The 23,913-nt window shown below is 33.9% G+C and overlaps 3 protein-coding genes across 3 annotated transcripts; 1 reads left to right on the plus strand and 2 right to left on the minus strand.

Annotated features, from left to right (window-relative positions):
- The first annotated feature begins 2,304 nt into the window (after positions 1–2,304).
- Positions 2,305–4,680, plus strand: LOC137813765 (uncharacterized). Its single transcript, XM_068616184.1, has 5 exons — positions 2,305–2,515; positions 2,587–2,895; positions 3,470–3,559; positions 3,746–3,862; positions 4,397–4,680. Exons 1-5 carry the CDS (start codon positions 2,339–2,341, stop codon positions 4,439–4,441), a joined length of 738 nt encoding a protein of 245 aa, XP_068472285.1. The 5' UTR covers positions 2,305–2,338; the 3' UTR covers positions 4,442–4,680.
- A 791-nt stretch (positions 4,681–5,471) lies between these two features.
- On the minus strand, positions 5,472–11,941 carry LOC137813766 (uncharacterized). The gene is made up of 4 exons (XM_068616185.1): positions 11,583–11,941; positions 11,431–11,470; positions 8,142–11,298; positions 5,472–6,783 (listed from the first exon to the last, which is right to left on the minus strand). Exons 3-4 carry the CDS (start codon positions 11,247–11,249, stop codon positions 5,863–5,865), a joined length of 4,029 nt encoding a protein of 1,342 aa, XP_068472286.1. The 5' UTR covers positions 11,250–11,298; positions 11,431–11,470; positions 11,583–11,941; the 3' UTR covers positions 5,472–5,862.
- A 7,766-nt stretch (positions 11,942–19,707) lies between these two features.
- Positions 19,708–23,064, minus strand: LOC137813767 (uncharacterized). Its single transcript, XM_068616186.1, has 7 exons — positions 23,014–23,064; positions 22,763–22,877; positions 22,262–22,362; positions 21,899–22,075; positions 21,359–21,457; positions 20,734–20,976; positions 19,708–20,250 (listed from the first exon to the last, which is right to left on the minus strand). Exons 3-7 carry the CDS (start codon positions 22,325–22,327, stop codon positions 19,873–19,875), a joined length of 963 nt encoding a protein of 320 aa, XP_068472287.1. The 5' UTR covers positions 22,328–22,362; positions 22,763–22,877; positions 23,014–23,064; the 3' UTR covers positions 19,708–19,872.
- Between the last annotated feature and the right edge of the window lie 849 nt (positions 23,065–23,913).

Raw genomic sequence — 23,913 nt, forward strand, 5'->3', positions numbered from 1 at the left:
ACCGATTATATCGATAATTCAACCGGTTGTTTTCCCTTTGCTTGGAAAAACACTTTATTTCTTTAAAACAAATTGGTTTAAGCTTTGTGCAAGGATTAAAAACTGATCTTAACATAGATTCTAAACATCCTAATCTAAACCCAAACAGAAAGCAACACAACTTCAAGCTTTAACTTGGATTTGAAACATTAAAGCTCACATGCTCAACAACCATGAGTCTGTTGTCAAGAAAGTTCAGCAAGTTCTTGAAGAAGAAAAGCCAAGCTTCAAAGAGGTATAGCTCTAAAAAACCTTGTGATTTTAATCTTAACAAGTACACTTGCTATGGCTGTGGTGAACAGGGTCATATCAAGGCAGAATGCCCCAATAATGAAAGCAAAGATAAAGTAGATTTCAAAAATGAGAAAAGGGGAAAAGCCAAAAAGGCATATGTTGCATGGAATGACAATGAGGTATCTTCCTCTAGCTCTTCTGATGATGAAGAAGCAAACATGTGCCTTAGAGCATGTGTATCCAGTAACATGAGTTCATGTTCTTTAATCAAATGTAACAACTATTATCAATTTCTTGAAGCTTTTAATGAAATTCATGAAGAGGCTAATCGATTGGCTCTTTCTCACAATCGGTTTAAAAGTATAAATAACTGGCTGGAAATAGAGTCAAGTCACTGGAAGAAAAGTTAAGAAAAACAAAGGAAGATTTTGAAAACCTTGATTTGATTTACAAGAACTCAACTTGCAGTTGTGACTCAAAGTTTTGTGAAAATTGTGAAAATCTTGAAAGAAAGATTCATTATCTTTTGAAAACCATGGATAAACTTACAACAGGAAAATCCAACTTTGAAGATGTTCTTGTATCTCAAAATTGTGTTTTTGGAAAAGTTGGTTTAGGTTTTTATTCACAAAGCAAAGGAAATGGAATATCAAAACCTTTTTCATCTGTACCAGAAAAACAATCGGTTAAAAGGTCGATTCAACTGGTTGTTACTTGCTTCTATTGCATGAAGAAAGGTCATTGAGTTAGGTTCTGCAAGTTTCAAAAGTCTATTGTTCCTAAAGGGATCTTTAAATGGATTCCAAGATGTTTTGATGGTTCCAAAGACAAGTCTAACACAAAGGGTCCCAAGTTCTTTAAGATTTAACAAGTTCTGTTTTGCAGAAATTTGACTCTACTTGAAGGGTCAGAAAGATCAGGATCTCAAGAAGATTTGTTTGCAAGTCAAAACCTTGTCCTGACTCTATGCACTGCTTACATTTATGTATCTTAAATCTGAAGGATAATTTTTGGTTCTTCTCATTGTTGAACATTAGGTTTTTCTCAATTCCATAGTTTTCTCTATGTGTATGCTTGGATTATAATTAACTTGAATTCCTTATGTTCCTTATACAAATTTGTGTGCCTTATAAACCTTGATGTTAACATGATTATATATAATATAATTTATTATAATAATATAATATAATAAAAATAAAAATATTATATAATATATATTATATATTAAATAAATTTATATAATAAAAATATTTAATAATTATTATTATTAAAAATAATTAATAATAATATATAATTATAATATAATAAAAATAAATATAGTTATTTAATATAATTATAATAATAATTAAGAAAATAAATACAAAAATAATAATATTTAAGTTCTAATCTCAAGTCCTAACTTTAATCCTGATTCTAACAATAACCTTAATTATAACTTTAACCCTACTCCTTACTTTAATCATTACTATAACTCTAACCGTAATTTCAATTTTAATCCTTATTAACCTCTCTTCTTACCATAACTCTAACCCTAACCTTAATTACAACTCTTACCCTAACCTGGCTCTAAATCATAATCCAAATCCATAATCTTAATCTTAAACCTACTCCTAACTAATTTTAAATCATAACTCAAACCCCTAATGATAACATTAATCCTAACCCTAGACATAATCTTAATCCTAAATTCACTAATAAATAAAACATATCTAATTTTTATTTTTTTTATACAAAGCACATTTATAATTTTTTTTATCAATTAAAAACATATATTTTTATAAATATTTTCTTAATTTTTTATTCTACTATAAGCCACGAGAGACTTGTTATTTTCAAAGAATTATTAAAAGTTGGAGAAACTTATAAAAAGAATAATCATACGAGAGTATCTCAGAGAAATTAGTAAAAAAAATGATGGTAGACATATATTGTGAAGAAAAATGATAAAATTAGAGATTAAAGGAAGTTATAAAGTAAAATTTGGAAATGTAATAAGTATATAATTAATTTGAAGAATTATTTGCATAAAGGAATTATGGGTGTGATACTAGAATGAGAGAAGGAAATGGAGGAGAGTGAAGTGCTGCAGGAACTTGAGAAGCTATCGCACATAGAATCAGAAGAATCAGTGAATGAGATCCTCTGCACCCTCTGGTCCACCCGCAACACCGGTCTTCCCCTCTCCGACAAGTCCCGCTTCCAATCCCTCCTCCGCCTCTCTTCCCTCTCTCAACTCGACCCCGTAAGTAACCCTCTCACACCAATTTCACCGCCAATTCCCTCTTTTCCACCACCACCTCACCTATCTCGCAGGTCTTGGCGTGCCTCCGCTCCCTCCTCGGAAAATGCGCCCGCTACAACCTCCATCACCACGACCTCTTGAAGCTCTTTCCCCCCGACCTTCCGCTCCCACTCCGAACCAATCTCCTCTCCTCGTTGCGGAAAAACACTCTTCGATGGAAGGAGGACGCCTCGCTGCAATCCAAGGGAACGCCCACCGTTGCTCCTTCTCTGCTCTGGCCGCGGCATCACCCCGCTTCTGTTGCCCCGCTCAATCGCGCCCATTCCGAAACGGCCTCGCCCTGCTTCCAGTGTGACGCCGTTGCTCCCTCTGATGACTTGGTAAGTAGTGCTTCAACGAACCGGATTCAGTGCGGTCAGTTCTTTTGAAATCGATGTAGAATGAAAATTGACGATTCAGAATTTGAATGCGTGTTTTAAGTGTGATCTATAGAAATAAAACGTGAAACGTCTGATTTTCATTGGAGGGTTTAGGGTTTTAAAAGATAAATGTATGCATTTCACGCTCCGTTACACCCAACACATTACATGAAGATATGGTTTGATTTGAGCTTTATTCAACGATTTTAATGTGCTTACTTTGTGAATGCGAATGCGAGGAAAAGTTGTGCACTGATTTTTGTTCCAAATGGCCTAGTGTGAACTGACCAATATCAGTACTTGGTGAAAAGAATCAAGGGTTAATAGTCTAATCTTACATTTATGATTTGATATTTGATATATATACATAATATTCATTGTTGATTTTTTCTTTATTATCTAATTTGAGACGAGTAAAGATAAATATCCTTGCAAGTAGCATATGGTATATTCCTCCTATCTCCTCTCTTCTTTTGGCTATTTATTGAATTGAATTTGTTTGTTATCGTAAAAATTATAAAAAATGACATGGTAGGAAAGCCTTCCTTGCCTCAAATCAATGACGTGGACCATGGAGAACCGCGGATCATCCCCTGCAGATAGAGTGGCTATAATCAGCCTCAAGGTAACGAGGAGAGTTATGTATTATGCGTGGTTATTATGATTCAAAATCTGCTTTTAGAAGGATTCACTAAAATCTTGTTAACACGGTTAGATATTTTAAAGTAAACTCTCTCTTTTTGGCTGTTGTTGTAATGTACAACTGTGATACTACGAAGGATTTTCTTGTGATATCTGCTTTCATTTGTAGCTGCATGATTACAGTAAGTCTCCATCAGGTGAAACAGAGGTGAAGTTTCATCTCACAAGAGACACTCTTGAAGCTATGCTGAGATCCATGACATACATCAGGGAACAACTGAATACTGTAAGAATTTTTTCTTATATTTATGATGCATGTTATACTTTGAAGTTGGCAGAAATTTAGGTCCTCGTTGAACTTTTCATATATCTTGTGGTTTATTTTTCAGTATATTATAACATTATATGCTAGGAGAGAAGTTTAGGAAAAAAACCTAAGTATCTTTCTCATCCTTACAATATAATGATTTTTGCTTTCGGTTGTGCATTTTAATTTTTTGTTCACAATCCTTGTAATGTCTAAATCCTCTTTTATCCTTCTGGTTAATTTTCTACACCAAAATGCTTACATAGCTTCGCCTGACATGCACACAAGTGTTTGTATTACATTAAGATAGATGGACAAAAAAAAAATACAAGAATTGGACCTTAAAGAGATGATCATAGAAAAATATTATCAGTCTAAAATTAAAATGTATATATTTGCTTGAATGTGGAGAAAAAAAAAATTAAGCCCTAGGAAAATTTCATGAAGCAGTAGCTTTTCAGACAAAAGCTCTGGTATTCTATTTAATTGTGCAATTTTCGAATGTGTTTGCAGGTTGAGACCTCTTCCGGGCCAACAAACAAGAAACAAAAGCTGTAGTTGGTCTTTTCAGAAATCAATGCCGTAGTTCCTTAGTCACAATACTTGGTAATATTATTAGGAGAAATATCTCATCCGTTGAAAACAGAGGCAGTAAAAGAAATGATAAGAGATATGTTGTAATGGCATTTGTTGCTATAAACCTACAGTCATAAAATTTGCATGTGAGTGCTTATGACGCTTTCTCGTTTCTATTTATGGTGGCAATGCAATCAATATAAAAATATCTTCAAGTATTATCCCCCTACTTTTTGTGACATTGAAATTTAAGAGTAAATTTCGGAGTATTAAATATTATTATACATTCTAAAACAGCAGCAAACTGGTCTGATTTATGAAGGCAAGCAGAGACGATTTTCAATCTTGTCCAAAAATGGTTCCCTTGGCACTCTGTTAAACCTTTGTTCTCGCCTAAACGCAACTCTGTTTGTAACCTTTTTTTACATATTTTCTTATTATTTTACCTTTCATAGTTTGATAACTGTTTTTAATTGCAATAACTGTTAGGCTAATTACTTTTTACTGTATTAACTGTGCTTTTATAATCATTAAAAATGTGGATAGAGACGATATAGTATTTTAACGTATATACAATTATTATAACGTCCCAAAAGAACGAGGTAACTGAAGCTGACAAATCAAAACAATAATTAACAAAACATTTTAAATCTGAAACCTTTTACAGGTTATAACAATTGGGGTTCAAAAAAGCAGTAAAAATACACTTTAAAGATGCAGGCTAATTCGATAAGTAGTTAGAAAATTTGGGAGAGTGAATAGAACAAATGCAGTTATTATTAATACACGTTAAACGAGCCTAATTAAAGGCAGAATCCTTATCATACTTGAATTGTAAGTAGAGGCAGAAAGTCAAAACTGAACACCTTAATTACACTCTCCAGTGCTCAATTAACTAAACAAACTATAATTATTGATGTAAAATGTTCATGATGTAATTATATTTTCCTTGGAACAAAAAATGAAAGATTGTTGATGTATTGGTGACGAAAAAAGTAGCAAACAAGGAAAGTAAAAGAAAAACAGAAACACAGATTGATGTATACAAATAAACAAAATCCAGTCACCATTTCTACAATCAAAGTATAATGTACAATAATCCAATTTCTCTTTCTTTTCTTTTTGGACTACACAATGTGCACCTGTTGGAAATAAACACTCACCCTGAATATGCCAAATTGCTCACACTCGGGATAAAATTGAACAAAAAAACTGCACGCTTCAAGAAATAAAACCAAAAACTCATTCTTGAAGAAACCAATCCAACAAAATTTACGAAACCTGACCTGACTACCATTAGCCAAGAGTTGATTGGTAAATTCCCATCACTGAAGGAAAAATAACTAAAACATAAATGAGAAACTTACAATTCTTTCTTCAGTGCTCAAAGTGGCCTCACCATATCAATCAGAATCGCTCGAGCTTGAGCTTGAGCTGGAACTGGAAGTAGATTTCCGACTGTGAGATTTTGCCTTGTCACTGGAGCTACTGTTGGGTACATTTTCCGATTTATCTGCCATAGTTCTGCTTGTTTCTTCAGAACTGGATGCTACATCCAAGAATTCATTCACCTTTGATGACCCAACTTCATTTCCTTCAACTTCGACTGAAGTAGCTTTCAAATCCAAGGAATTAGGAAGCTCCTCTTTATTACCTTTAGAGGCTTTCTTTAAAGCAATGTTAATATCTTCCAGAGATCTGGCTTCAACAACCTGAAGGTCTGAATTCACCTCCAGATGATCTTTAGATTCTTCACTAGCATGCTGATCCTCAATAGTACTTGGAAGTATAACTTCTTTAACATCCACTCCTTCTTGAAGTTGCTTAAAAGCCATGTTAACATCTTCAAGTGATCTTGCTTCAAGAACTGGGATGCCCTGTTCAACCTCTTCTATCTTTACATACTTAGGGAGTGAAAAAACTTGAGAATCTCTAGTTTTCTCATGTTCAATGTCAGTATGAAATGATACACCAGCATCATTGACACTAAAGTCTCCAACAGTGTCCAATTCTGACAAGAATCCTTCGTCAATTTCCTTCATATCATCAAAGTCATTGCTATTTTCTTCAGTAACCTGAGACATGCTCTCTTCTGAAGCAAGTGCAGTTTCTAGCACTTTGGATTCATTTTCAACTGCTCCATGCCTATCAATTTCCAAATCCACTTCACCAGAGGGTGCCCCGAATTCAGGGCTCTGAGATTTTTCTGAGGTCACAGAAGAAATGCTTGGTTGAAATTTGTCAGTCGAATCATGCAACTCTCCAGTTTCATCATTGGATCTGCCAAAGCTCTGTGCTGATTCAACCTGGATAGCATAAGAGCTCTGCAGAATGTTAAAGAAAATATGATCAGTTTACCAGCTAATCTAGAGTCTTAAATCCATAACCACACTTTTTATGGAACAAACCCAATGCCAGCAGAGCTGGTATGACCTTCAGATAAAAATAGGTCAAAATGACAGAACAAGTTATTCACATAAATCAATCGTGTTTGCAGAAATAGTCAAATAATACATAATTCAAACAGTTACAACTTGGAAAGAAAACATTCTCAGTTGTATATATATTCTTACTAACCATCCTATTGTTTGACATCTATTTGCATGCGTCATCATTCTACAAAATTCCTATAGAAGTGCTTTTCTTCTGTTTGGCGGAGCAGAAACTAAAAATTCGTGTCATCCCTAACAAATTAAAAGAACAACTAATCCGATATGCCAAACTATCCAAATAAAAGTAACATGATCTCGGCCTACAAGGATTAGCAGTCTCAGTTTGGAGATGGGAATTGAGTTTTTCAAGATAATACAACAAAAGATCAGGAAAACTGGAAAAGCCACAAGTTAATATGAAATTGTAGGTAATGAGAATATGAGGCATGCTCAAAACCAATGAAATTTAGAGAGAGAAAAATATCTTGTTCTCTTCTGACTTCTGGGTATCAAAGAAAAGGAAAAATTGAACGGTAATTGCATTTTATATGTTTGGGATTTATTTACTTATTTGAAGGATATTCAATTGTCCATTCTTTAAATTTGAATGAAAAAAAATAGCTAACTCTACCATATTCAATATCTCAATGGGATAAAAAAAAGAGAAAACATCGATTAATACAATTTTTTTTCGTAGCTTTATTGAGAATGAACAATACTTTATTACCATTTTTTTTTTCTGCAAAGGACATGCACATCAAATTAATTGAAATGTAAAAAGTATAACAGGTCTTTTTTATATACGTTACCCATTAGGGTTCAAAATAACTGCTTGTTTATATCCTACCAAAGTCATGATAGGGCATCAATGCAATGTGTAGATTCTGAATACATGTTAAAAAGATAAGATACTTTTCTCCCCCCAAAATGGAGAATCTGTAATATAGAAAAAATGTGTTTCTTTGGGATGCAGATGTTATAGGAAGTAAGCAGTTACTGCCCGAGAAACAATCCTATGATTTAACGGCAAGTAGAGATAAATAGAATTCCAAATCCCTTATGGATTTCGTAAGCATTGAGAATATTATCAATAGCATGCCTTCAAAATTAAAATCAAACAATACCACTATTTCCTTTAAGGACATCATCAAGTAATTTTCCTTGATAAACAAATAGACCCTTAAAAGAAAAAGAAGTTTGGAGGATGAATTATTTAGATTAATGGATGCAGACATTGTCATGTGACTTACCTGACTTTCATCATGATCACTGAAAGATTGTTGAACCACTGATTTATCGGAGCTTGACAGACGTTTCTCCATGTTAGAGGGAGGCTTCTCATCACTTTCATGTTGACTGTCAGAAGTGAAAGCAACCATATTCTTATCCAAATCTTGGTAGATATCGGCTTCACCTTGCTGCACGGAACTTGACAAGACTTTATCCTGCTGAATCTGACTTATGCCATCTTTATTTAATGAAAACTTTTCTGTATGTTCACTTTCTTCAGAAGGTGGACTAGGATGATCCACTGGTGCAGGCCCTGCTGCCGCTGAAAGTTGCAAATGCTGTAGGGCAGGCATAAAGGAACCATCAGAAGATATATGGTGGGAATCAGAAGCCACAGAATCCAACATTTCATCTGCATCTTGGACTAACGTAGACACATTTGCACTATAATATCTTGATAGTTCGTTGGGCAGTGCACTTTCCTCCAGAGATTCAATATCTGATAGATGTGACTTTTCAGAATTTGAATCTACAGAATTTATATTGTCTTGGTGAAGAATTTCAGAATCACCATGTATGTTGTCGGCTAGATCCTGACCATGAACTAAGCCTGAATTAATCACATCGGAAATTGATCCCACATCTGAAGACAAATTTGAATCCACAGAAACAGTGATAACATGTGGCTCAGCCACTCTGGATCCATTAGCTGCAGATAACTCATATGCCGCAACATTATACACATCTTCAGATTTCTCAGACCTCAATTCACTTTGGGCTTCCACGTGAAGTTCAGAAGAGGCTGCTTGAGTTTTATCATGACCAGAAGTATTACTTTCATGTCTGTGATCATGCACATCCGACTCCTTATCAGCCACCTTAGCAGTTTCTACTGAAGCAGGAGGCATTGCCCTCTCCGAAAACTCCAAAGCAGAATCGTGAGAAGATAGTGAAGGAAATGATTGGAGCGTTTCAGAAGCCAGGGGACTAGAATCATAAACAGGGTCTACATGGTGACTATCTTCCACTTCACCACTACTAACATGCTGCAAGTTTGATTCATGCACTGAAGCTTGTGTTGAAATTCCAGTTTCAGAGGCATGATCCTCTCCTTCTTGCAAACTCTCTATTTTCTCATCTGATATGCTGTCAATTACTTCTGATAGTGAAGAATGGCTTGATCTGCTGCTGCGGCTGCCGCTCTCCTCGTCACTTGATTCTCTTCTCAAATGTGTTTCCCCTGCATTAAATTGTTCATGGATTTCAACCTCTCTTGTTTCAGGATAAAATACCATCTCAGAAGGATTTTCCACCCCACCCAACACTATCTCAACTTCATCATGGCGAACATTGTTCTCCTCAACTTGTATAATCTCCACAGAATCATTTTCTTCAGAGGTTTGGCTTCCATGTTCAACAGCATCAGAAGCATGATCCATGTTAGATACCAATTCAGTTTCTTGAGACAAGTCCTGCTCACTGAATTTCCTATCATCTTGATCAATTGAACTCAAAGATTCAGTATCTGGAACAGAGCTCAACTTTGAATCACTTACTTCACTTGATTGCCTGTGAAATGAAGAATAGCTTGTTCCCTCTGAAGCCATCCTTTCAGATACAAAGATAGGTTTCCAATCATACCTCTCTTGCCTGGATAACCCCAGTACTGAAGGTCCCATGCTGAAACTTTCATGCCGCCGAAAAAGGGCATCTTTTTGATGAAACGCTGTAAACTCTTGTTGAAAACTGTCCCCCTTAAGATTGGGTTTTTCTTCATTTGAGTCGTAGGGAATATCAAAAGGGTTTCGTCTAGGCTGTAGAATAGAAGGAGCAGATCCAGGAATGGGTGGTAATCCCATGGCAGCAAAGGAGTCATCAGGAAAATCAAATGGATTATGTCTGGTCGTAGCAATAGGTGCAACATTACTGGGAATATCAGCAAAGTCTAAGTCTATTAGATTCTTCTCAGGCACCAATCTCCTTGCTCTTCTCCTGGCAATAAGATTCTCCAACCGTGTATTCCTTTCCAGCTCTAAATTTCCCAGATCCATGAGATTCTTTTGGTCATCCTCTGTCCATTTAATAGCAGATTTACTTTCATCCTCTTTGCCACCTGTAGCTTCTTCCTCTTCATCATCGGGTTCATCAATACCATCATCTTCCACATCTCCGGGGTTTTCAGTATCATCATCTGATTCGACACTGTCATCATCACTATTCTGGGACTTCTCAGATGCAGCATCAGAACCATCACGGGACACATGAGCTGGTTGTGGAGCACCTAGGTCTAGTAGTGGGTGGAGTTCATCAAGCATTGGAATGATATCAGCCATGGAAGCATCTGGTGAAGAGCTCTCAGCCCCATCAGAACCTGACTCCACTGAGACATTATCATCATCATCCTCATCATTTTCCACCTGTTTCCAGGATGAGCTAGCAGAAAAGTCCACTTGATCTCTCGGACGTTTCTCATTTTCAAATTCAAGAATATCATCATCCACTTTCTGAACCAAGACATATTGCTTCTCAATAGCTTCATCGTCACTTGAAACAGCTTCAGAAGTCAGGTTCTCTTCATAAATTTCCTTATTCTTTCCCAACTCAAAACTGTGAAATTCCCTTTCCCCTGTTTTTCGCTTTTCAGGCTGAATATCCAGCAAGTTTTCATCATCTGGGGGCAATTCAGAATGCAAGTCTTGATCTTCTTCTGTCCTATTATCCCTCTCAGTAACCAAACTTGCTTCCTCAATGCCCCTCTCTTCCACGTCACTCTTATTTTCTGAATACCCCTTCACAAAGTAGCTCTCATCTCTGTCAGAGAAAACACTGTCCCCTTCCGAAAACCCAGCTTGGAAGGATGAAAAGCCATGAGTAACTTTCTCTTCCTTTTCAACTTCAGGCACATTTGGCTGCCCAAAACTGAGAAGGGTCCCAAGCAGAATAGCAGTGCAGACCAAAACAGGAGAAGCAGAGACCAAAACAGAAAACAGAAAAGGAAAAGATCTGTACAACAAAAGCAAGAAACAGAAAAACCCCAAAAGGAATGGATGGTTGCAAGCTGATCTGAAACCACCTCTGATTGAAATTACAACAACTTTCCTTATTTTGATTGCAATTTCTGATCCCATCTTCCCCTCTCTGTTTCTTTCCTTTGACAACTCTCCCCCTAATTAAAACCTGTTTTGATTGATCAAAGCATGAACAAACAAAAAAGGTACCCAGATAAGATCCAGTGACCCACCAGCACCAGTTCCCTCAAAAAAAGGGGAAAAAAATTGGAAATTTATCATAATTCAAACTTAAACGTACCTCAGCATGAATCAAAACAATCCAACAGATCAATCCAAGCCTGAAAACCCCAGAAATTTAGGAAAAATTATGGGGTGATCACAGCATAACGTAGCCAAATAAAGGAGAAAAAGGGTATGAAAAAAAATAAATGTTGGAGAAAAATGACTCACCTTATATTATTGTGGAAACAAAAGAAAACAAAGGGTAATTGAGAATCCTGTGCTTGTCAATGTTCCTTCTTTTGTTTACTCTATGGGGCAAAACATTGGCAACAGGAGCTATGAGGAGGAACTGAATGTGTGTGTTATGGTATTGGCTATGTGTATTTGATGGTTTGACAAAGAGAGTGTGGGGCGGCACCAAAAGAAGAGAAAGGGGAAGATTGAAGGAGAAGGAGAAGAAGAAAAAAGGAGAAAAAAAAAAGAAAAGGATAAAGAAAGCTATCATTACATTATTGCAACTAATTTTTTTTTTCCTATGTTGCTTTCTCCAAAGAACCTTTCTCACTGTCATGCTATCTTGTTATGGTGAAATGTATAAAAAAAAAAAAGAGTAAATGGTAGGACATTCTTACTTTAGTTGCTTTGTTTGGAAGAGGAAGAAAAAAGAAATTAGAAAGTTAAGTTTTCTAATAAAGGAATAGAGAATAGAAAATAAAATATAAATGTGAAATCAATTAGATTGATATAATAATTCTTTTATATATTAATATATTGAAAAAAAAAAGTTTTTAAAATAATATTCTAAGATAATAAAAAATAGTTTTTAAAACAGAAATTAGATTTAAAATAAATTTAAAATCAAAATCAAAATGAATAAAAAAGTTACAATTAAAATAAAATTATATTAAATAAATAAATTTAAACTAATTAATTTTAATTATTATTTGAACTTTTTTATTTTAATTATTTATTTCTATAATATAAAGTATACATTAATAAAATATTAAATTATTTTATTTATTATTTTACTATTTTTATTTTATTATAATATAGAATGCATATCAGCAATATAATTATTAAAAAATTATTAATAATTATAATTTATAAAAATACGTAAACTTTCGATATAATTGATAATACTATAAATATTTTATTATTATTTACATAGATAATTGATTATAATTTCATAATCAATATATAAAATTTTCTTCACATATTGCTTGTTTTTGGAAGAATTTTTTTAATTTATGATTGATCTTGTTTTTTCGTGTTTCTAATTCGTTTTCGTATTTTCGTTTATAAAATCCGTAAGGGTAAAGAATGTTTCTATAGAAACAAAAACACGGTTAGTAATTCATGGAAGATTCAATTTTTCATTTTTTTTCTTTCTTATAAAAGTATTTAGTACTATCAACATTAAATGAATACTATTTGTGTGTTGTCTTAATGAAATTGGTAAAATTGTTGATCTTCACAATCAAAGTCAAAAATTTTATCCAGTCATCAACTGAAGGATTACAACTCGGATGTTGGTCTGACAGGCCACATCAGTTTGACTGGTCAAAATTAGATTAAGAAAGTGTCAAGCAAAGCACGAAGACACTCTGTTATTTGTGGAAAGAGAAAGAGAAAAAACAAATAAGGCGAGGTGGATAACATGGGTGAGAATATGCAAAGTCTTGGACGAGAATATGGAATCGAGGGGCTAGCTAAAAGAGTATAAAGGACAACGGAAACAAGGAAGAGGAGGACGACATTTTGGAGGAGAAGAGGGCAAACAGGAGAGGTTAAGAAAGAAGAAGAAAGGATAGAAAATCGAGATTCTTTGAATGATAAACCGACGAGAATATTTGATGCCCACAATGAGGCAGGTAAAATTGATTTTGCCAACCACAAAGAAACTAGTCACAAGTATATACCAAACAATAGAGAGGGGTAGTGTGGCATGGTAAGGTGAAAATGAAAGAAATCTGATAAAAGAAGAAACATGTGATTCGAGTTCCAATGAATCACCAGTCTGTAACTTGTTGTAACGACATTGACATGGTTTGATTAGGTTTCCATCAGAGTTGGATGAATTGAGAGAGAGAAATGGGGATGTTGAAAGGAAGCGCATGGACATTGTTAATGATACTGTGTTGTGGAAGTTGGCAGCATGGGAAGAGGTAAAATGCAAGAATCGACGGATCCACATAAGGAGGCTACCGTCGAGGTTCAACATGGATCTGCTGGAAAACTGTTTAGAGTATCCATTGTTGGATGACCTATGCCCCTACCTCAAAAACCACGATCTAGGACAAAAAACCCATAACCTCTTGCACAGTTGGTACTGAACAGAATCTTCCATGTCAGAACTCATTTTCGATTGTCGGATGTTGGAGTACCCGTGCCTCACGCAAGATCCCTTGCTCGCAAAGGCCAGAGGACATGACAACGGAGTTGTGTGAGGTGTGAATGGATTATTTTGACGACAAAAGTAAAATTTCTTTATAGATAACATTATCAATTCACCTAGTGATCCTTTTAATGCATTCCCATTCTTTATCAATATCCTCTCTTTATTTTTGATTTGTTATTTGTTACCATATTGAGAATTAATAGTAAAGATTGTGGTAAAAAATAAAATTGGTTATGTGGACAAAAGAGAAGAATGAGAAAGTCTGTGATGGGTGGCCCAAGGAACACTCTTATCGATGTGTAGCCCCAAGGATCCTAACATTCCCCTTAAAATGGTTTCACATTACACAAATATGAAACTTTGTTATTGTCGTTATGCCATGTCATGTGCCGAGCTAGTTATTCAACATTTCTACATAAACGTCACTCGCCGAACCCAATGAGCGGTCTGAGTTAGTTACTTTAAAAAATTCTCTACATATCAACAACTCACCGAACTTCCATGATCGGTCTAAGCTAGTTACTTTAAAATTTCTCTATGGAAAAATAGCTCACCGAACCTCCATGATCGGTCTGAGCTAGTTACTTTAAAATTTCTCTAAGGAAAAATAGCTCACCAAACCTCCATGATCGATCCAAACTAGTTATTTTAAAATTTCTCTACATATAAACAACTTACCGAACTTCCATGATCAGTCTGAGCTAGTTACTTCAAAATTCTCTATAGAAAAACAGCTCACCGAACCTCCATGATCGATCTGAGCTAGTTACTTTAAAATTTATCTATGGAAAAACAGCTCACCAAACCTCCATGATCGGTTCGAGCTAGTTACTTTAAAATTTCTCTACGGATAAACAGCTCACCGAACCACCATGATTGGGCTGAGTTGGCCGAAGGACATTTCTACGGAAACGCCACTCGTCGAACCCAATGATTGGACTGAGTTGGTCGAACGACAATTTTATGGAAACAACACTCGTCGAACTCAATGACGTTGAGTTGGTCAAAAGACATTTATGTGGAAACGCCACTCGCCGAACCCAATGATCTGACCGAGTTGGTCGTACGACATTTCTATGGAAATGCAACTCGCTTTAATGCAGGTAGCCGTATTCAGTACGCATAAGCCTCTTCGCCCAGCTCGGCTAGAGGTTGGGGGGTTATGTGTTGTTCGAATGGTCTCAGTAAAAATGTCGATCCCCACAATCAAATTTCTGACCTAGTCAACAACTGAAGGGTTACAACTTGGATGTTGGCCTGGCAGGCCACGTTAGTTTGACTGGTCAAAATTAGATTACGAAAGTGTTAGGCAAGACAAGAAGGCACTCGCTAAGAAGTTAATTTGTGAAAAGAGAAAGAGAGAAAAAATAGGGTGGGGTGGACAACATGGGTGAGAAAAATCCTTGACAAGAACATGAAATCGAGGAACTAAGTAAAAGAGTATAAAGGAAAGCAAAAATTAGAAAGAGGAGAACAAGATTTTGGAAAAGAAATTAAAAAAAAGAAGAAGGAATAGAAAACCAAAATTTTTCGAAAAATAAACCAACGAGAACACTATTGATAGAAATTATAATTTTAATTTATCACAATAAAAAGTTTTAATTCTTTTCATTAAGTTTAATATGACTATTTTTATTTCTTCTATACAAATTATGATAGTTCTATTTTCTCGCTAAATTTATTGAGTTTAATATTATATATAATATTATATATATATAAATGAGTATAAATTTTATTTGTTTAATATTATATATAATAAATTATATATAAATGAGTATAAATTTTATTTTATAAATTGATGTTATAATATTAAATTAGACTCAAAATTTATTATATAATATAATATGAAATTATTTTAAAATCTATATTAATTAAAAAGCTATTTAAAATTCATATTAATTAAAAATAAGGGTATATACACTTTATCTTATAAACTTTGTATTGTAAGATTGAATACATTAAAATTTCCTAATGCTCAATAAACTTTTAGTTTTTTTTTAATTAATATTTCTTAAGAGTAAAGTGTTGTACAAGTATTTTCCGTACCCAAATTTTGTAAACACTGACGTGCTTAAATACTATAATCACCTCTTCTCATAAAATATAATTTATAAATCAAATTAAAAATGTAAAGAATTGAAGATGAATGTTGGTATAATCATTGCATCCTCGATGACACAAGTTTATTATTATTATTATTATTTATTCCATAAAACGTGCTTTTTTGTCTGCGTGTTTTCTCAGATTAGTGGTGTGGTGATCACCAAACACACTTTTTTATAATAATTCTTCTAAATTTGATTCCTGATTTTAGCCGGCAACTGAAGTTTTATGTTAATTTATTGGAGTCATAGACTCGCACAAAAGGGTGATGAAAGTCATTTAAAAGAGAAAAATATTAAAGTTGCATTACTATATATATATATATATATATATATATATAGATTGAATGACTGAGTAATTAAGCAGTATTTAAGGGTAATTATTTTAATGCACAGTGATATTTTAATAAATAATTTTATGTATAATTGATTATTACTATAATAACTAATTATAATCAGAATTGTTTTTTAAATAATTACAACCAGAATAGTTTTTAAAAAATTTAGTTTCTTAGATTTAACAAAAAAATTAATCTTCATTTGTCCACAAAATTATTTAAAAGTTAATCTTCATGTATTGTTAGTGTTTTTTAAAATTTTCATCCAATGGGTTTTTCTTTTTGACGGAACATATTTTTTGAATTTTACCTTATAAAATGTGTAGAGAGTAAACTGCAAGTGAAATATTCATTTTTAGAATTCACCTATTTACAATTTTATACTTAACATGAATGTCCTTGTTTTCCTTAAAGAATATAATATAAGATGAAGATACCTACCCATCTACAGAACTAAAGAACTCACTTTTTGTCTGTAAATTATGCTTAGACAGTTAGAGAAAGGATCAAAAGATAAGCAACTTTTTTCCCTTTTTTTCTCACTCTCTATCTTTAATTTCTGCTAATGCAAAACTTGAGGGTAATTTGTATTAGAAATTTAGAATCTGAGTGGTAATTATTTAGTATGATTAATTCTTAAGTTAGATGTTTCCCTGCAAGAGTCATGTGCTTTCCTTTCTGTAAAGTCACAACCATTAGCTAGCCTGGTTTAAAATGCTGATCTGATGATGCAACTCCAGCACCTTCACACCTCATCATGAACTAACAAACACATTAAAATGGAAAATGCTTCATCTCTACTAATTTTTCATGTTTAAAGGAAAATCCACTTTTGTGAACACAGATAGGGCCTGGATTGGCCCTTAGTACATGAAAGACTGGTAGGTGGTGTTTCTCATCATAGCTTGACATTGAACAAATATCAATAACAATCACTGAAACACACCCTATCAAAACCCCACCACAACACACACAAAGATAGAGAATCTGAGGGAGAGAGGGAAGAAGTAATATGAAAAAAATCTGAAAATTCTATTTCTTTAATGTTGTTGACATTATCATGTCATAAGAGCCAACTCAAACTTGTATCTTTTTGAGTGATATATGGATCCATGTATTGGTGTCTGCTGCTATGGACAATGGGCCACACGTGGCTTTGGTTGAGTGAGTAATGGTTCAGATGACACTTTCAAAACTATAGTACATACTGATTGAAGTTCAGTGATTTTGTACTTTGAATGAGTATAGCATTAAACTCAAAGTCTTCATCAGTTTTATTTAAAAATTTAAATGGTGAATAATTATTAGTCATTTATATTGTGATTTTAAATATTTGTAGTATTGCTTTGATGAGAGAATGTAAAATTTGAAAAGTTTATTGTAAGACTATTTACATAGACTTCTATCCTTATATTCTCTGTTCACAAATTGGTACCAGAGCTATGGTCAATATAACCAATCATATGTCACTTCCTCAATTAACAAAGATGGTCAATTATGACAATTGGAGCGTCCAAATGAAAGTCCTTATGGAATCTTAAGATTCTTGGGAGGTGGTTCAAGAAGGTTTTGAAGAACCAGAAAATACTACTGGTTACTCGAAGACCCAAAATAAAGTGTTGAAAGAGACACGATCAAAAGATAAGGCAGCTTTGTACAAATACGTATTCAAACTCTACAAGGTGAGTTGAAAGCCATGAAGATGAAGAATTCAGAAGATGTATCTAGTTACATCACTTATGTGCAAACGGTAGCCAATCAACTTAAACGCAATGGAGAAATTCTCACGGATGCAAGGGTCATGGAGAAGATTCTTTGGTCATTGACCGATGACTTTGAAAATGTTGTATGTACAATCGAGGAGTCAAGAAATTTGGAAGAGATGACCATTGATGATCTCACGGGTTCTCTTGAAGCACATGAACAACGAAAGAAGAAAAAGAAACAAAAAGTCTTGGATGAAGCCTTACAAACAAAGATGACCATCAAAGAAGACAAGGTGATGTATGTGCAACATAACCGAGGGAGAGGACATGGATGCGGAGGTCACGGTTTTTTATCACAACGGAGGTCGTGGTCATGGAAACAACAATGAAGAAAGGGGACAAATGAACCAAGAAAACTGGCATGGACGAGGTCGTGGTGGTCGTTCACATCGTTCAAATGTTGAATGTTACAATTGCGGTAAATATGGACACTATGCAAAGGAATGTTATGCCAAGAAAAGAGTGGAAGAGAATGCAAATGTACTGGAGGAAGATGAGACAAAAGATGAAGGAATTCTCATGATGGTCAATGAAGACGTCACTCTAGATAATGACATGATATGGTATCTAGATATGGGCACAAACACCTATTTCTTGATATACAAGAGATAGAAGATGGACATGTGTCTTTTGGAGACTCAACAAAAGTTTCAATCAAAGGTCGGGGGAAAATATGTTTTTTCCAAAAAGGACGAAAAAGAATGCACTATGGAGGATGTTTATTATGTACCTGATCTGAAGAATAATATTCTTAGTATGGGACAATTGTTGGAGAAAGGTTATTCGGTTTTCATGAAAGACCGAATTTTGCACTTGAAGGACAAAAATGGACAAGTGCTTGCAAATATGGAGATGGCTAAGAATCGAATGTTCAAACTCAACTTAAAGAGTACATTGCCGAAGAAGTCCTTTTGTGAAGAAAAAATTGAGCTTGAAGATTTAAGGGAAAAATCAAGTAGTTTGGAAGAATTTGCAATTTACTAAATAATGAAAAACAAAATCTTCTAAATGAAAGGAGTGTCCTGCTATCTCAATTGGAGAGTGTTGATGCAGAATTTGGTAACCTGGAAAGAAGGTTTACAAATTTGGAAGAAAAATATATTGATATGGAGAAAGACAAAGAAAGTAGAGTCAATCAAGTTGAAGAACTCCATTTGTTACTTTTGGCACAAAAAGAAAAGGTGAATGAATTACAATCCAAATTAGAAGCCCATTATACAAATGCCCTTGAACCTATCAAGAAGCTAAGGGCATAACCAAAAGTCCATGACAAGTATCTTCCATCTTTTGTTATTGTTGATGAGAGTGTAAGAAATAATACTTCAGATAGTATGACTCTAGGGTGCTGTCAAGGCATCATCTGAAAGGGATATATGGTCTAATCATTATGTTCCAAGCTCATTGAAGCCACAGTCTTGCAAAAGATTTTTCTTGGGAGACTAAAAGTATTTCAATCCAGAACTCTGCATGGGTTGGTGCAGTAAAAAAGACCGTAGTTGCTTTTAATCCATAAAAGTGTGGTGACTGTTGGGAAAATATTGGAATGACGATCAGAAAAACAATATGAATGAAGAATATGAAAGGTTTGAGTTTAAGGGAGGAATTTGTTAGCATTAAACTCAAAGCCGTCATCAATTTTACTTAGAAATTTGAATGGTCAATAATTATTAGCTTTAATCATAGTTTTGAATGTCATTTATATTGTGATTTTAAATGTAATTTATAGTATAGCTATGATGAGAAAGAATGTAGAATTTGAAAAGTTTATTGTAAGACTATTTACATAGACTATATTCTTATCTGAAAAGTAACAGTGAAATAAAAGTTATAAGTTATATTCTCTGTTCACATATAATCCTAGTTTTCTTCCGGTTCAGCCCTTCTTGTGTTTTTTGGTTCATTAACCTTATTGGATTAATGCTGGGAGCAAGCCATCTTTCCATGTGTACTACCATCCATTTCTTCCAAGTTTGAACAAATTGCTTGGTCACTAGATGCTTCATCCACAAAAGGACTGGTTACTGACTGCACTGATTCCCGAAATTTCGAGTCTAAAAGTCCGGGCGATGATGAACAACATGAATCATAAACACCAGACATGTTACTCTCATCTGCTTTCATTTTCCGAGCATAAGCTTCAAAGTTGAATCCAACTATATTTTTCCCACCAAAATAGGATTCCAGCTTGTCCATGTCAAGGTGTTCCTCCATCACCATGCAGCTTCTTGGGTTATCAGGGTAAACAAATATCACCTTTTTGTGAGTCTTGGGTTCTAGAAATGGTTTCACCATCTGGTACCATGAAAACCATGAAGCAAATACAAGAATACTGAACTTAAGACATGTTATTGAGAAAATTTTAACAAAAAAGTAAAGCAACAAACAAAATTCCAGCCTCGAGTAATTTTAAACTAATACTCACTTTAAACTAATACTACACTCTAGTTGGAGTAACATTCTCCCATATTTAATGATTCAGCACAGTGGAACAAAAGTATCTCCAAACTCGGAGATACATTATATGACTAAACACTGAGTACATTTATGCACACACACATACAAATTCTCATCAACCACATGTGTTTATCTTCTCTTTCAAGAAACAAGTTGCATGTAGAATCTTAAGTTTTTACAACAGAAACAAAACGAAGTTGAGAAAAAATCCAAGCAAATGAGACAAATCACAAACAAATCAGTAGTAGAATATCATTACATATTCTAGCCTCATCCCTCCCTTCCCAATAAAAAGTAGACAGTGATGTTATAGTGTCATACCGTCCAAAATGACTCAAACACTTTTGGTGGATTGTAAAAGATTGCAATGCCCAACCTCTCAGGGTAATGAGCCTGCAGGATTTGAGCAGTGTCTCGTGCAACCTTCATAGACAAGCATGCTGTATTCCACCCTTGAAAATCAATGAGCCAAACCATCTGCTCTTGATTGGAACCTAGATTCCATATAGCATTCTCCAAACAGTAAATTAGGTACTTGATTTGCGCAATTGGAGTGTTTGTACTCTAAATTGGATAGATGAAGAAGTCTTAGTCAAAAGCATTGAAACTTCAAGACTAAAGGATCAATTTAGTCCTTGAAATTGTAATTTACTCTAGTTCCATCATTAACAAAACTAAAAACAAAACTCCGAAACTGTAATTTAGTTCACATAAGTCTTTGGACTAGAATCAGAGAGAGATTGCAGTTTTGGAGAGATGTTTTTTGAATTTTGTTAATTCTAGGGATTGAAGTGATAATAAATCACAATTTTAGAGATTAAAATTAACCATTTATTCAAACTTCAATAATATTGACAATGAGATTCAAACAACAAGAAGGTTCAGCTGCTTAAGTAGTAGCAGAACAAAAATGAATGTTGTGCTTACTCCAATTTATTTAGAATACCTGAATACCAGGTCTAATAACAAAAACAATCCTTCCTTGCTTGTCCAAGTAATCAGCTTTATACAGCCTTCCTCTCTCAGCTTCTTGAGAAATATCAACCTAATTGCATAAAAAGTAGAAGAAGAAAAAACACGACAATTGTCTTTCATTTGCAGTTATCTAGTTAGCCGTATGCAAATCATCAGTATTTAAAACATTCTAATCACGCCTTGGAATTCTATTATGTAATTGACTGAACAATATAAAATCTTAGTTAGAGAGAATTATACTGATAAAGCCACAGAAATAACCTGTTTGCAATTGCATGGACAATTAGTATTACAAAATGATAGACCTATCCTAGTTACAGTCAATTCACCTATATAAAACTGCACATTGAATTTTAGTTGGGTTTGAGCTATATTTATCTAAGTTCCTAAGTTTTTATACTAAGCATTTAGAAAACTAGGATATTTGACCAACTTTCATGCTTTGAACTCTAATACATTGTATTTTACTTTATTGAAAAAGATAGATAAAAAAAAAACATTTAGTGCACACCCATTTAATCTTCTCAGGCTTGAACTCCAACCTCCATTTCATGGTGACTTTCAACATCTTTGCAGCCTTCGTAGTATTATAACTGCGCGCTCTAAGGTATCTTAGAATTGATGCATCCGAACGCAGAGCAGAGAACTTGTCAGCAATTGGACCAATTATCTTTCTGACTTCTACAATCTAAGACAAAATTGGAAATCAAATCATTTTCCACTTCAAAATTCCTATTGATCGTCTAACAAACCAAGAGTACATGCAAACATTGGGATAGAAGATAAATATCAGAGTCTGCAATAATGTGCAATAACATTGCATCAAATTTATCATTTCACATTCATAAAATAAGGCCAGATGAATGTCAAGTACCTTCAGCTGCTCTTCTGCAGTAGATAGAGTTCTTTCAGTTGCTGATTTCGATTTCTTAAACGACATTTTTTTCCTTCAAATCACAATGAAGCTAAAACACCCTGAAAGTGTGATAAAAGAACAAAAAAAAATCTCACTTCCAGACAATTGGCATGAGTACATAATTGAAGTACTGCAAGAAAATTGCTGTTAAATAAACTGCTTCATTGAACTATGTTGATTATGTCGCACGTATTTATTGATTGTCTCCTCATCGCTGTTATGTTGCCATGGTTTAAAAGATAAAAAATTTCTAAACTTAAAAGATATATAACTTTTTTCCTTTTGAAACGTGATAACTACTATAAAGACAAGTGAAAAGACAAGAACAAGATTTTCTCCTCCCCATCCCAATCCCAATCCCAATCCCAATTCCAATTCCTTGAAAAGGAAAAGAACATTATAACAATGAATTCCTACAACTAGGACAATCAACAAAAGGATCAAACAAAAACACTTCACCTTCAAAACCTTGTTTCTCAGTTTCACTGTAATGTTCCTCAGCAGCACTCTTGTTGCTTGATATTGTTACACAGAGGAATAACTTTGATCCTTAGCATTTATTGCTTTGGTCGGTCTATCAATGATTCAGTTCAACAAGTTGTTCATACATCCCACAAGATCATTAAATAAACAAGGACAACCAATTGTTGTAACACAATATGAAATCACAAATGTTACACCAACATAGAAAAATCAAACCAATGGCATACTCTTCACAAGCCTGCATGAAATGAACAGTGTGTGCAATGAGAAGAAATTGGAGAGAAAAAAAATAAGTTTTGAGAATACAAGAGAAGAATGAGGATCACTAAGAAGAAGAGGAGGTGAGGTCGGACACGTGGCAAACACAGAGAAGTGTAAGAACGTAAACAGTGGAAAAGAGTCGCTTGTGATGCGGAAAAGACAAGAAATAACTATTTTTTTCTTGATGTTATGGAACCTCTACATCAAATTCTAACCAACATTCAAAACCGTCAAACTAAATCAAATATAATTAGAATAAATTGTAATAAAATATTAAAAATTAGAAAAAAGTTACTTTTTTTATTTAATTACAATTACAACATTCGAGTTTCTGTTTTATTTTTACTGATAAAAAAGGTGATTGAAAAAATAATTTTCTTTATAGATGGTCTATGGTTCTCATAAATTAACTGTATTTAAAATTGATAACCATTACACATGTACATAGCAGAATAACTCACATTTTTTTTCTATCTTTTCAGTTTTTTATGTTTAAAATTAAATTTACCACAACATATTATTATAAAATAGAACAAATATTAACAAAAGAGAAAAAGGAAGACAAAATATATGAGAATGAAAATCTCTTCTAATCTTCAATTGAAATCAGAACAAATGGTCTAAATATATACAAGCAGTACATTCATTGTAGGTCTAGCTAAAGAGAGAAAATGAAAAACAAAAAGCCAATCAATAAATACTAGAATCAGAACAGACAAAATAAAGGTTATACACATATGTAAAGAGAAACAACTAAGAATTAGGAAATACACAATTAATATTAACATATTTCTATAACTCTTGTATCATATCCTTTAATATCCCTCAAGCTGGGGAGCAAATATTGATGAGACTCAGCTCAGAAC

The sequence above is a fragment of the Phaseolus vulgaris genome, chromosome 1 (genome assembly GCF_000499845.2).
Source record: "Phaseolus vulgaris cultivar G19833 chromosome 1, P. vulgaris v2.0, whole genome shotgun sequence".
NCBI classification, from domain to species: domain Eukaryota; kingdom Viridiplantae; phylum Streptophyta; class Magnoliopsida; order Fabales; family Fabaceae; genus Phaseolus; species Phaseolus vulgaris.

Coding starts and splice junctions, on each gene's coding strand:
- LOC137813765 (XM_068616184.1), top strand. CDS start 2,339: ATGGAGGAGAGTGAAGTGCTGCAGGAACTTGAGAAGCTATCGCACATA. Junction 2,896..3,469: donor TTGCTCCCTCTGATGACTTG/GTAAGTAGTGCT, acceptor ATGACATGGTAG/GAAAGCCTTCCTTGCCTCAA. Junction 3,560..3,745: donor TGGCTATAATCAGCCTCAAG/GTAACGAGGAGA, acceptor TTTCATTTGTAG/CTGCATGATTACAGTAAGTC.
- LOC137813766 (XM_068616185.1), bottom strand. CDS start 11,249: ATGGGATCAGAAATTGCAATCAAAATAAGGAAAGTTGTTGTAATTTCA. Junction 6,784..8,141: donor GTGATCATGATGAAAGTCAG/GTAAGTCACATG, acceptor AACATTCTGCAG/AGCTCTTATGCTATCCAGGT.
- LOC137813767 (XM_068616186.1), bottom strand. CDS start 22,327: ATGTCGTTTAAGAAATCGAAATCAGCAACTGAAAGAACTCTATCTACT. Junction 21,458..21,898: donor AGCCTGAGAAGATTAAATGG/GTGTGCACTAAA, acceptor TTATGCAATTAG/GTTGATATTTCTCAAGAAGC. Junction 20,977..21,358: donor TTATTAGACCTGGTATTCAG/GTATTCTAAATA, acceptor TATCCAATTTAG/AGTACAAACACTCCAATTGC.